The sequence below is a fragment of the Epinephelus moara genome, chromosome 1 (genome assembly GCF_006386435.1).
Source record: "Epinephelus moara isolate mb chromosome 1, YSFRI_EMoa_1.0, whole genome shotgun sequence".
Classification (NCBI taxonomy): domain Eukaryota; kingdom Metazoa; phylum Chordata; class Actinopteri; order Perciformes; family Serranidae; genus Epinephelus; species Epinephelus moara.
The window spans coordinates 37175013-37188198 of record NC_065506.1 but is presented as its reverse complement, the minus strand read 5'-3'; the positions used below and the strand labels follow the sequence as shown (position 1 = coordinate 37188198).

Genomic DNA, 13186 nt, shown 5'->3' with positions numbered 1-13186 from the left:
CCCGGTTAGCAATAACTAAGAAATGGCTAAATAAGGAACCATCAACAAAGGGAGAATGGGTAGCAATTGTTAAGGAAATATATGAGACGGAGAAACTGACCTTCTCTCTAGGATATTACGTAGAAAGAAAGGAAGCATGTGGTGGTGTTTATTTGTTTTTTCAATCTCATTTATTATCATTATTATTGTTATTACCATTATTTTAATGATTTCTTTGCTGTCTTTATCTGCTTTGTATTCATTCCTTAAATGAATATATTTATTACTTTCCTCCAATTTCTTCTCTGTGATTTACATGTATATGGGATGTTGGATGGCGATGTTTATTTTTACTCCCTTTGAGGGTGAGATGGAATAAGACCGGTGTGGACTTGAAAGGACTCTTGCCTGATGCTCTGTTGATGTTGTCTTTATAGGTCTGTCCTCCCTCCTCAGACTAATGGGAATGTCATGAATGAGCTAGCTCACGTTACAGCTCAGCCGACAAAGTCTGTGAATTATCTTGAGTAACCAGGTCATGATTTAAGGAAAGAGACGCTGCTGTTGAGTTTTTCACATGTATGTTTTTTGGCACTTTGAGCAGCACAGGCTGAGTGCCATCTAGTTCCATTATATTAAAGAGAAGGCAGACATCTCTGTGGTTGATATCTCCAACACTCACACCAAAGCTATCTAGACTGATAAATAGAGCTACAGCTAAGAGAAAAAACAAATATTTTTTGTGGTGAACTGTCCCTTTAAGTTGTCTGAGAGTGACAAATGACTTTTTTTCTTAATCTTTTTTTTCTATAAAAGCTCTAATGCGGATTTTTATAAAAATGCATTTGGTTAAAAACACCTTTAAAGCCCTCTGTCTGTATAATATGCCTCGGGCTTTCATTAACTTAAACACATACAGTTTGTATTTGGATCTGTGATATTGATTTTGTTGATATTCACCACCGACTCTGCCTGTGTTTGATTTTCAGAGCTGAACTTCTTCTCTTTCCTTCAAGGCGACAATCATCAGGTACGTACAAACAGTACATCCCTGAATGTACCATCTGAAACACTTTCACTGATGTCCTGGAAGACTGTGACCATGGCTCATTTTTAAATAATTCAGTTGAGTAAATGGGGGGAGGGGCACAAAGAGGCATGGACTGTACGTGTGACCATAACTTCTTCTTGAGCTCACCCAAAAACAAAGTCAGAGCCGTGCACTGAGTGTTCCTGATAACAAACTTCCTCTCTGCAGTAAACAGAAGAGTGATAAAAGATCCCTCATGCAGAGTCAAACACTTAAGAATAAAAAAAGAACATAACACACACACACAACCTGCTGGTACACAGTTCATCTGTGTCACTGTCTGTTTCTGTCTCTACGGGCGACGTGAGAGCGAGACATTTGACAAATGATGGTCGTCACCCCACGGTTACTGGTGGGTTGAATTCTCTCAGGCAGTCGAGCATAAATACAGACATCTCTTCGTCTCTGACATCTTTCATTCTGCTCTGTTTGAGACCTGTTATTAAAGATTAACATTTTAAAGGGTTGCTCCTCCCAAATAAGCTTGAGGGGTGTGATATGTAGCTGTTCACAGCTTTGGTTTTGAGATTTCAGCTTCAGTCAGGGTGAATGGAATATGTGGTTCTCAACAGAGGCGTAGATTTCAACGAGGGGGACACAGGGGACACGCCCCTCTCAATACTTAGAACATGGACATTTGTCCCCCTGCTAATAGAAACATGAAAGTAGGAGAGAACTTTTATTTTGATGAAATTAAAGACATTGCCACCATAAATTGATGCAGAAAATGTACAAATCGTTGCTTACAAATTCACCAGAATTCAGGAAATTTAGTGCTTGACGCTCAATATATGTCCTGGCAGAGATGCTCCAGTGCCCTGGTTACTCTGGTGAGTCCAAAGTCCTCACTGCGAACTAGGGGTGGGGGGACAATTTGATTCTTGGGGCTCATTTATGCTCCCTTTACGTACGAAAATGTATACGTCCGTTTCAAACGATGTTATCGTCACTGCCCACATACTTCCATGCACCCTTTACGTTGGCATGGATATTAACCAATATATCCACCAGGAGGCAGCCCAGAGTCAAAAGTTTATGACAACAACAAACTCAAAAACAAACATGGCGACTGTGGAGGAGATATTGATAATGTACGTCTTGCATAAAAAAAAACAGAGGCAGCGTTGTAGGAGGCGGTGGTCGGTGAGGCCGTAAAATACATCGCGACTGGAGGACGGAGAATTATTTTCTCTAGTACTGCCGATGAGAGAAATTGAATTGTTATTTCTTCTTCGTGTCTTACTAGAGCTACGTATCGGGCAGTGACAGCAACACTGCCCCCACGGTTCCCGGTGGTACTGCTCCGTTTGGCCCGTATCCGTAAGCTTTATGGAAACGTGCAGAAATACGGACGAAATGAACGCAGAGCACGGACAGAAGGCTCCGTCCGTATCCGGATCCGTATTTAACGTTGAGCATAAATGAGCCCTAAGGGTGCTTTCAGACCTAGAGTTGTCTTGCTTTGGTCTGAATCAGAAACTAATTATGTTCCAAAGTTACATAATTGCCTAGAGTTGGTTCGTGTTCTCACGGCAGCATTTACAAGCGGACCAGATAAAATGCCTTATGCGAGAAAGCTGCTCTTGATTGGTCAGAATTTCCATGTGGGAAAAATCCAGGAAGTACACAAAACATGGTGGTCAACGCAGGTTGATTTTAGCGCTGCTCATCGTGGACTACATTGCTATCATTGTTCATTTTAGGCAAACCATACAGTTTGAAAACGAGGCGCGGCTCCAACTAGAAAACAATCAGTACGTTTACATACAGCTTGAGAAAATGGAATTATTGGCTTAGTTCGACTGAAATTGGACTGTCACACCTAGATGATATACTGGGTTTTTTTGTACAATATTTTTTTGGGGCATTTTTTGCCTTTAATCGACAGGAAAGTTAAGTGTGAAAGGGGGAGAGAGAGAGGGAATGACATGCAGCAAAGGGCCACAGGCTGGAGTCGAACCCAGGCCGCTGCAGCAACAGCCTTGTATATGGGGCGCCTGCTCTATCCACTAAGCCACCAACACCCCACTCCTAGATAATTTGATTGAAAGTCAAACTATTGCTGCATGTATCCACTTAGTACGACTAGAGTTGGACTCGGTGTTCTGCGCATGCACCACTTTTTATTTTGCGGGCTTTCACCCGGAAGAAGAAGGAGATGACGTAGCGGCAGTTCAGTATATAGCAGTGCAGTAACTCCCGGACATCACTCACAACATGACAAAGACTACAGGTCTTTGCATGTTGCTCTTCCTATAGGAGCGCCACAATTGGGCAGTATATGCGTGTATTATATAATGTGAGATTTTTTAGTATGTCCGAAACCCTAGTATTAAGCCAATAGTACATGAATTGTGTAGTGTTTTCGGTGAAATATTACAGTATGCAAACACTGGACACTACACCGGCATAAATATCCCACAGCGGGTTAGCATGAGCAACCACAGATGAATACAATCCGACCGGCACTGTCTGGTTTAATAGCTAGCGTATGGAAGTGTTTGGCTGTGAAGCTGAAGAGAAAAAGGGACCTGTACGAGAGCCACATTGTATGCAAGTAAAATAATCTCTTTATTTAACTATGGATCACTACATATAAGCCATGTGTGAAAAGTAGCAGGTATTCACAGTGTGTCTGTGAATCTAAATTTCCATGGATCGAGATGCACCCATAATAGTTTTATTATCGTAGCCCTCTGAATCGTAATTGATTCGTGAAGTGCCGCAGAGATTCCCGCCTCTAATGAATAAGGCCTCTGGTAACTTTAGCAGCCTCTAACTGTGAACTCACACTTCCTTCTTTCTTGTGTTCCTCCCGCGGCTCAGCATTACAACACTATGGTGATGGCAGCAGCAGCTGCCGCTTCAGCCTCAGACGACCACGAGCTGCTTCTCAACCGCTTCCTGCCCTACAGCACCTCCTCCTCCTCTTCCTCCTCCCAGCTGTTCCTCGACCAATCGGGAGCCTCCTCGGCCACTTCGCTGACCGCGCCAACCAACGGCGCGAGCAACTCGGGAAGCAGCAGCAGCCTGGTGTCGTCCAGCAGCCTCCGCGACACTCACTCCACACACTCGGGCTCACACTCCTCACACACACACCCCGGGGTGGTTGCCAGCCGGAGCAGCGCCGAAGCAGCAGTGGCAGCTATTTATGGCGGGATACCTGACGTTATATCGTTGGACTGACTCGGGGAGAGTCGAGACTACACTTTGGGTCCAACTACGATCCGGTAACAAACTTTTTTGACTGCAGGGTAAAGTTTTGATGCAGAAACTAGACTGGCCACGAGTCATGAGAACGTTTATGGAGCCGCAATGACGAGACTGCCTCATGAAGAGCACTAATATTATGAATGGGTAACAGGCCTGAGGGTTCGCTTCACGAGACTGACCCGAGAACAGTACTGAGTCATCACTTGGAGGGGTCAGCTGTGGACATCGTGTTTGTGTCCTGAATTCAGATCAGAAACCTGTCCAGCATGTGAATCCGCGAAACTGCGATACTGGTACCAACCTGGCACAAAGAAGCAGAGACGCTACCTGAGCAAAAACACAAAGGAGGAAGGCTCTTTTTTACAAAAATGAGGAGTGGCACCGTGTACAGAGAACAAAATATATTTTCCTCTTTTACTTTTGTATGTTAAATCGGAACATTTTCAGTCTAGTGAGCTGCTTCAATCGCTGTTTTTAAGTGGAGGACTGAGGTGTTCTGTTTTGTTTTTCTCACAAAAGCTTATACATATGCTTGTTGCCATGTGGTTATCTTTTCTCCCCTTTTATCCTGCTTTTTTTTTCATTTGCATTTCTCCAATATATTCCCTTTCTCTGTTTTCTCTCTTGCTCGAGCTCATTTTTAAACTCATGGTGTATTATTTCTCTGTCCAATGACAAGAACACTGAATATACAGTTTATTCATGTACTAATAATTTTATTATGCTTTTAAATTATGTATATTTAAACTATATATATATATATATATATATATATATATATATATATATATGTATATATACCCTGATTAGCCACAGCATTAAAACCACTGACAGGTGAAGTGAATAACATTAATCATCTCATTACAATGCCATGTTCTGCTGGGAAACCTTGGTTCCTGACATCGATGTGGATGCAGCTTGACACGCTCCACATAACGACACACCTCCGGACCAAGTACACCCCCTCATGGCCTCATGGCAACACCACTCCCGATGGCTGTGGCCCCTGCAGCAGGACAGTGTGCCGTGCCACACTGCAAAAACTGCTCAAGAATGGCCCGAGGAACACATCGACCTGGCCTCTGAATCCCCAGATTCCAATGTGATTGAGCATCTATGGGACATGCTGGTACCCCACAGGACTCAAAGGATCCACCGCCAACACCCTGGTGCCAGACACCACAGGACACCCCCAGAGGTCCTGTGTCCACGCCTCAGCAGGTCAGAGCCAAGCTCAATCCAAGGAGGTCCCATCGAGGATCAAACTCTCTCTGGGCTCTGGTTCGGCTCTGGGATACAAGCGTCCCATGGATGCTCGACCAGGTTGGGATCTGGGAATTTGGAGGCCAGGTCGATGCCTCAAGCTCTTTGTCACATTGTCCTGCTCGGGGGGCACTGCCACTGGGGAGTGGTGTTGCTATGAGAGGATGTACCTGGTGTTTGGGTAGGTGGAGTGTGTCAAGTGGCATCCACATGAATGCCAGGACTCCAAGTTCCCAACAGAACATTGCATTGTAACGAGATGATCATGTTAGTCACTTCACCTGTCAGTGGTTTTAATGTTGTGGTGGGTCGGTGTATACACAGTGTATATATGTATGTACATATATACACTGTGTGTATATATATATACATATATATATCCATTCCCTTTGACCTTCAGGTTATTGTGGTGAGGAGTGTGCAGGTGAAAATTAGCCATTTCTGGTTTTTCATTTTCACTCCTTGATTTCCACTTCTTTTCAAAGACTCTGCCGGCATTCAGCATTTAGACATTGAGACTTTTAGACTCTTTATACTTGCCAATTTAGAGTTTTGAGCTGGAAGAGTTTTTTGTTTTCTTTCTTAGGGTTTTTTTTTTTGTTGTTTTTTTTGCACAATGCCAAAAATAAGATACGGTACCTTTGAAAATTCTCACAATAATCAGAGTGCAGTTGAATCTGTGTGCCACAGCGTTTCCAGTCCAAGTGTACACGTCTTCGTTTCCAGCTGGTGGTCATTCAGACTGTGTTCTTTTGTCTCTTGTCTTTAGTTTCATCATTTTGTTTTTTTGCCGGGCTGTTGTCAAGCTGTTGTAGCAGTGTCGGGTATTTTAAAGAGATGGGCGATCATGGCATGTGAAGTTTAAACGAGTGCCTGTGTGCGTGCATGCTTCACAGCGTGTTTGGGATGTTTGAGTTTTCAAACTCAAAAGAATGTCTTAAATGGTCACCCACGACCTCTGTCCCATCTCTGTCCGAGCTTTTTGCGAAGACTTGACTTGTGACTGATAGCTTTGGTGGTGTAGGCGTTACCTTGGGAGGTATCTTTGGGAAACTGCTTGTGGAAAATCACTGAAGAGTGCCACAGTGAAGGAGAAAGATCTCGACATGCCAACTTACACTGGGCACAAAGCCAGCTGGTTTAAAAATACATGACTTGTCTGTAATTTAAAAGCCCCACAAGCTCATCGGGGTATAATGTGGAAGTGTCAAAGCGAGGTGGCGTACCTCGATTCAGCTGGAATTGCAGTTTGCTTATGAATGTATTGTACAGTTTTCAGAGTGGAGGAACTGTTGGTCTTTGCTCCTACTTCAGTTATTAACAGAGGTCGTAGAGGTCACATACCAGCTACATACAGTAGACCGCCCGCCCAGTCACAGTGAGCCCACCCCTCCTCCAAGCCTGTGTGTCCTTGAAACTTTCCCTCTTATCAGTTCCTCCTCCATGTCCCACTTCCAGACGTCCGAGACAGGCAGCTCACTTCAAAGCCCAATTATCCCCCCCGCCATGAGATAATCACTTCTGACAGCCACCCCCCCCCCATCTCCTAACATCTTGTCCTTCAGCAACTAACTGGGAGACAACCCAAAATGACCCCCGCCCCTCCTTCCTTTGCTCGCTCTCTCTTGGCATCTTCCTTGTTCTTCTCATGGGAACCAACCCCCGGCTCTCAAACTGACCCGGAACAAGTCTCGTGTATTTCCTGTGTTGTGCAGTATTTTATTTATTTTGTATTCTTATTTCTATATATTATATTTTTTACAAATTGTTTGATTTGCCACGGGTGAGCGTGTGAGCAAGCGTCACTTGGGAGCTGTTGTGATATCATTTTATTTAATATGCATTTTATTATTATTCCTTGCCAGCAGCACGATGTCTCAATAAGGTACCATGTAGTTATTTGTCACAGAGACGCCTCTGTGTATTTTCTTGGGAGCTGCCATTAGTAACACTTTATAATGACGGCACAAAACACACAAGCATGACTCATGAGTTTTATGTATTAATTAATTCAGGATGTATTATGAATTCCTGTTGCTCACCAAGTCGCTGTGAGTTTATGAGATTATTTAAAGCTTAATGGATCATCTGCTGATGATTAACTCAGTTACTTAATACTTTAATTTATGTGCCACCAAATTATCTGGAATCCAGTTACATAGAAAAGGGATAGTATTACGTCTCCTAGAAACATGAAGCTGTTTTTTTATCAGTCAGACGCAAACATCGACGTGTTGCTGCAGAAATCATCTTTAACATTGTTGGCACAATCAGATCAGGTCTTTGGTCCAGATTGAAATATCTACGCAACAATTATATGGATTACCATGAAACCTTTTAGACATTCATGGTCCCTCAGAGGATCAGTCCTACTACCGAATTTTAGCAACAGTATCAGGCTAAGACACTGTTAATTAGGAAGTACTCGTTTGAAGACATTGGTACTTAATTGTCATTGACAATGTTTCGTTTTTTGTACTTATCGGGTCCTACTGATCCCACATCGCTAGGAGGAATTAAAAATGCATACCAAACGAAAGTTCGGGTCTCAGGAGGTTAAACACGTCTGTCCATTAATGCCCTGTTTTGCAGACCGGTACCTGCCAAATGTTTTTCGTTTTAGCGCACCGTTCTCTTCTTTGCTGCATTCAACTTCTTTCAACAACAAAAATATGTACACAGATTTAAAGATTCACTTGTTAGCTTTTAAAATGTGGCAGACAATGACCACTGGGTCAAGCAACAACATGCAGATGTTTGAGATTAATAGAAAACATCTTCATACTTCTATTAGAACAGGTTACTGTTAAGCTTTCAGAGCGGGTGATCAAATATATGGCTCTGAAATGACCTTGTTTCCAAGTGTCCAAGTTTGGTGATTTTGAATTTTGAGAAAAATCTCCCTACTTCTTAAGCAAAATAAACAACTTAAAACCCCATTCGATTGGCTGAAAATACATTGTCACAACACAGGTGAGTTTTTCTTACCTCCTAAAAAATGGAACTTAGTAGTGACACCACTAAGGTTGTCAAGACTAGTGATAACAGTTTTGATACCATATGTTTAAAACAGTGTTAATTATATGTTCGACAGTATGAAAAGTACCAAAGCTATTTTAAAAAAAACAGATCTACAATCAGATTTTCAACCCAAGGCCGCACAGATGAAGGGAAAAAAATCAGCTGGTCTTTAACCTGTGGCTGTTGAGACGTTCTCTCCAGAAACAAACCCATCATGTGACTGGAGATGTCTGTACCAGCACTGTGTGCAGGTTCTTAATTTGTTTAGAAATAGAAAATATAATCTATGTTTTGTGCCCTAAAACTTTTTTTTATTTTTGCCATGATATGGAAAGAGGTATGGGATATGTTTTTTTATATTAGTGTTGTATAAAAGTTTAAAATGCTTGTTTTGTGACAACCGGCGATGCTTCTGTATGTAATTGGATTCCGGGGCCGGTTGTACAAAACACCTTAAATTCAGATTTTCATTAAAGTCCTAGTTAAGGTTTCCTCAAAATACAATGGATTGCACAAAACACCTCAAGTTCAGATTTTCATTAAAGTCCTAGTTAAGGTTTCCTCAAAATAAAATGGGTTGCACAAAACACCTCAAGTTCAGATTTTCGTTTAAGACCTAGTTAAGGTTTCCTCAAAATAAAATGGGTTGCACAAAACACCTCAAGTTCAGATTTTCATTAAAGTCCTAGTTAAGGTTTCCTCGAAATACAATTGGTTGCACAAAACACCTCAAGTTCAGATTTTCGTTTAAGACCTAGTTAAGGTTTCCTCAAAACAAAATGGGTTGCACAAAACACCTCAAGTTCAGATTTTCATTAAAGTCCTAGTTAAGGTTTCCTCAAAATACAATTGGTTGCACAAAACACCTCAAGTTCAGATTTTCATTTAAGAACTAGTTAAGGTTTCCTCAAAACAAAATGGGTTGCACAAAACACCTTAAGTTCAGATTTTCATTTAAGTCCTAGTTAAGGTTTCCTCAAAATACAATTGGTTGCACAAAACACCTCAAGTTCAGATTTTCCCCAAAGTTGTAGTAAAGGTTTCCTCTAAATAAAATCGGTTGCACAAAACACCCATAACTTCTCCTTAAGGTTTCCTAAAAATGTTCACTTCAGTATTTATGGTTTCCTCCTTGGCTTGGTGTTATACTTAAGGAATCCCTAGACCGCTGCACAAAAGACCTTAGCAACCAAAGCAAGGTTAAAAAATAAAATAAAATAAAAAACTTAAGGTAACTCTGACTCTATCTTAACTGCAACGTGACCAAGTTCCTGGTGATTAATGGAAAAAAAACGAACACACCCTGAGATAATGTTATTGTCAACTTGGACTCAAGGATGAAGTGATTCAATTTTGGTGGTCAAAAACTTGAGATGTTTTGTGCAACTGGTCCCAGCTATTTTGGTGGCTTATGAATTAATGATTAAAGTAATTTAAAGTTCATTAACTGAAGATCCATTAACTAGTCATATAAGGAGGGGAGCTCGGAGTAGAGCCGCTGCTCCTTCACATTGAAAGGGGTCAGTTGAGGTGTTTCGGGCATCTGATCAGGATACATCCTGGGCGCCTCCCGTTGGAGGTGGATGGATGGATAATCATAAAACCTCACAGCAACTTGATCATAGTGAGTGACCGGAATTTATGCATCAAATCATAATGACTCTTTAATTAATTCTATATTTTAAATGTGTGTGTGTCACCTTCATCATAAAGTGTTACCCAGACGTGCTACACTGATGAAGATCGTTTAAGTTTCCATCATGTTAGTTTGAACATTAGTCACCAGTGTTTGCTTGATAACGTGGTCACAGCTTAACGAATGCATTTGATCATGATTTAATTTATTTAAACTTCTTCTTTCCTCACACTTGTCATGAGACGGTGCAGCAGATTGTGCACATGAAGTGGGAGAGCGGACCGTGTTGAATGTGTTCCTGTCAAAGTGCTCTATATGCTGGGGACTATACGGGATGACCGAGTCGTTTCATGATGTCACGTGTCTGCAGCTCCATCCTGTGGTTCGCTGTTGATAGTTTTCTGAGGGAGAAGCAGTCACTTTTCAACTGGGAGAGATTTTTTTTGTTATGAAATGTCAGATTGCATGCAGGGATGGATAAGCACAGGGCTGTTGCCATCTCAGTCCCTCACACACAGGTGTGACCATGTGCGCAGTAAATTGAGCTTAGGTGTTTGATGGTATGAGGACGCCGGGCCGAAACCAGCGTCTGCACCAAATACAGTGAATGGAACAAGGCCACTATTATCAGTAGTTACTCTTAAAGGTGTTTCAGAATCTCCACAGACAAACCGTGACAAGCAGCTCAACTCTCTGGTTGTCATGACGTCTCACCTTAGATTTTAAAAAAAGGGAAAAGTCAACAATGTGTATATTATGTCTGTATGGAAACCTAAACGTTCAGATCCAAACGTGGGTGTTTGATGTCCGTTTGTATGCTTTTTGTGTGTCAATTCAGAGCGAGAGAATAAATTAATTTATATATTTTTTAGAAAATAAAAGCTGTACTATTATTACAAAAAAAGGACTGTGGCCAATAAAGAGTCTTACACAACAGAAATAATCTCAAAGTCAGACTCGAGTCGACATCTGCACTCACTGCCTTAAAACATTCACAGGTTCTGTTTCACAGCTCCGACCCGAGAAAAATCATAAAAAGGCTTTTCAAGGAGGGCGAGGAGAAGACGGTGTACAGTAGTAGTGGTAGTAGAGTTTGTACAAATATACCAAGTGAAAAAAAATATTTATTACCTGCATTGGAAGAAATTGTTTACTTATTGAATGTTACCTGTTTATGTAGAAAAGTTTAGATGTAATAAAAATGCATTCTGTTAGTTCTCTGTGTGTTTTCCTTTGTTTTAAAACATCATCTCTTCTTATGCCTCCAGGCCGATGAAAGCCGGAGTCAATGTGTTTTCGGTTTGTCCATCAGGTCCTCCCATTCACGTGAATGAAATATCCTGAGGAATTTTCTATGAATTTGGCACAAACTTCCACTTGGACTTAAGGATGAACTGATTAGAATATGGTGGTCAGAGGTCAAGGTCTCATTCTGGTGAACACAATATCCCAAGTATGCTTTAAGGAGTTTTCTTCAAATTTGGCACAAACATCCACAATGATGAACTGATTTGATTTTAGTGTTTAAAGGTTAATGTCATTGTGACCTTGCATCTGTCTCATTCTCAAATTGAATTTCCCATCAGGGGGATTAATAAAAGTATATACAGTTTTTAAAAACTTAAATTAAAAATTCTTGTGAGCGCAATATCCCAAGAAAGCTTTGAGCGAAGGAATTCACTGTGACCTTACGTCCATCTCATTCTCATTAATGCAATATCTCAAGAAGGCCCTGGAGGAGTTTTCCTAAATTTGGCACAAACGTTCACTCAGACTCAAGGATGAACTGATAAGATTTTGGTGGCCAAATGTCAAGATGACTGCAATCTGGAAATCCATCGGTAAAAAAAAACAAAAACTTTTTTTTTTTTTCTTCCTACAATGTAAATTGCAGAATCTGTCTTGAGAGATTAAGATGACTGTGACCTTGCATCTGTCTTATTCTTGTGAACACAATGTCCTGAGAAAGCTTCGAAGGATTTTCGTCAAATTTTGCACAAATGTCCACTTGGACTCGCGGATGAACTGATTAGAATTTGGCTGTCAAAGGTCACTTTGATGTTGCATCTGTCTCATTCTCGTGAGCGCAATATCACAAGAACCCTTTGAGGTAATTTCTTCTAATTTGGCACAAACATTCACTCTGACTCAAGGATGAACTGACTAGAATTTGGTGGTCAAAGGTCACTGTGACCTCACAAAACGTGTAATATCTATAATGTATAGAATAAAATGAAGAAGACATTACATTTTATATCAAACAGGTCAAAGGTCAGCTTCACTGTGACATCATAATATTCTGCAAAAACACTTCTCTGGTCATTACTAACACTTTCATTCAGGAACAGAAGGGGAGACATTTGGTTAATATTGAAGTGTGACACTAATCTTGGGTGTCCATCTTGAAACTGCAATAACTGTAAAGACCTTCTGTGCTGCCGGGTCGAAGACGTGTGTAAAGCAGCCATGTTTTAGAATTAGTAGCTCCTTTGCAGTAACATTCATATTTAAAGCATTGTCAGCTGTCATGGCTACATATGGCTCCAACTGCGAGGCAGGACTTCTAGTTTTTTTATTCAACTTTATTGAGTAATTGTAATAATAATACATTTTATTTAAAAGGCGCCTTTCAAAACACCCAAGGTCACTTATAGTATAAAAAATACATACAGAACAAGAGTCAGTGAATCTTGACACTGACACTACCACAAAGGCAAGGGGAGAGACATGTACAGGATCGTTTTAAAACAGAATAGCCTTTGAAAATAATTTCAGTGTGTCTTGCAGTGTCTCCTTCTCATCCCTTGTTGCCACCTGTGAGTTAACTAGGTTCAGAGGAGCAGAACGGTGGTGGAGACCAGACAGCCTGCCTTGGGAGGAGAATAAACTTCAATGGACTTGTGCTTTTGGTGATTCCTTGACTGTGTGTGTGTGTGTGTGTGTGTGTGTGTGTGTGTGTGTGTGTGTGTGTGTGTGTGTGTGTG

At 41.2% G+C, this 13186-nt stretch overlaps 1 protein-coding gene across 9 annotated transcripts in view; it reads left to right on the top strand.

Annotated features, from left to right (window-relative positions):
• LOC126395615 (E3 SUMO-protein ligase PIAS1-like) overlaps nt 1-11416 on the top strand; it is an 87650-nt gene extending 76234 nt beyond the window's left edge. For 2 of the 9 annotated variants that reach the window (XM_050053255.1, XM_050053223.1), the window contains exons 12-13: nt 969-1009; nt 3896-11416. In XM_050053255.1, the coding sequence (XP_049909212.1) occupies nt 969-1009; nt 3896-4255 (401 nt within the window). In that variant the 3' untranslated portion in view covers nt 4256-11416. The remainder of the gene's footprint in view (nt 1-968; nt 1010-3895) is intronic. The other 7 variants (XR_007570479.1, XR_007570477.1, XR_007570475.1 and 4 more) reach the window with 7 other exon arrangements.
• The last annotated feature ends 1770 nt before the right edge of the window (nt 11417-13186 follow it).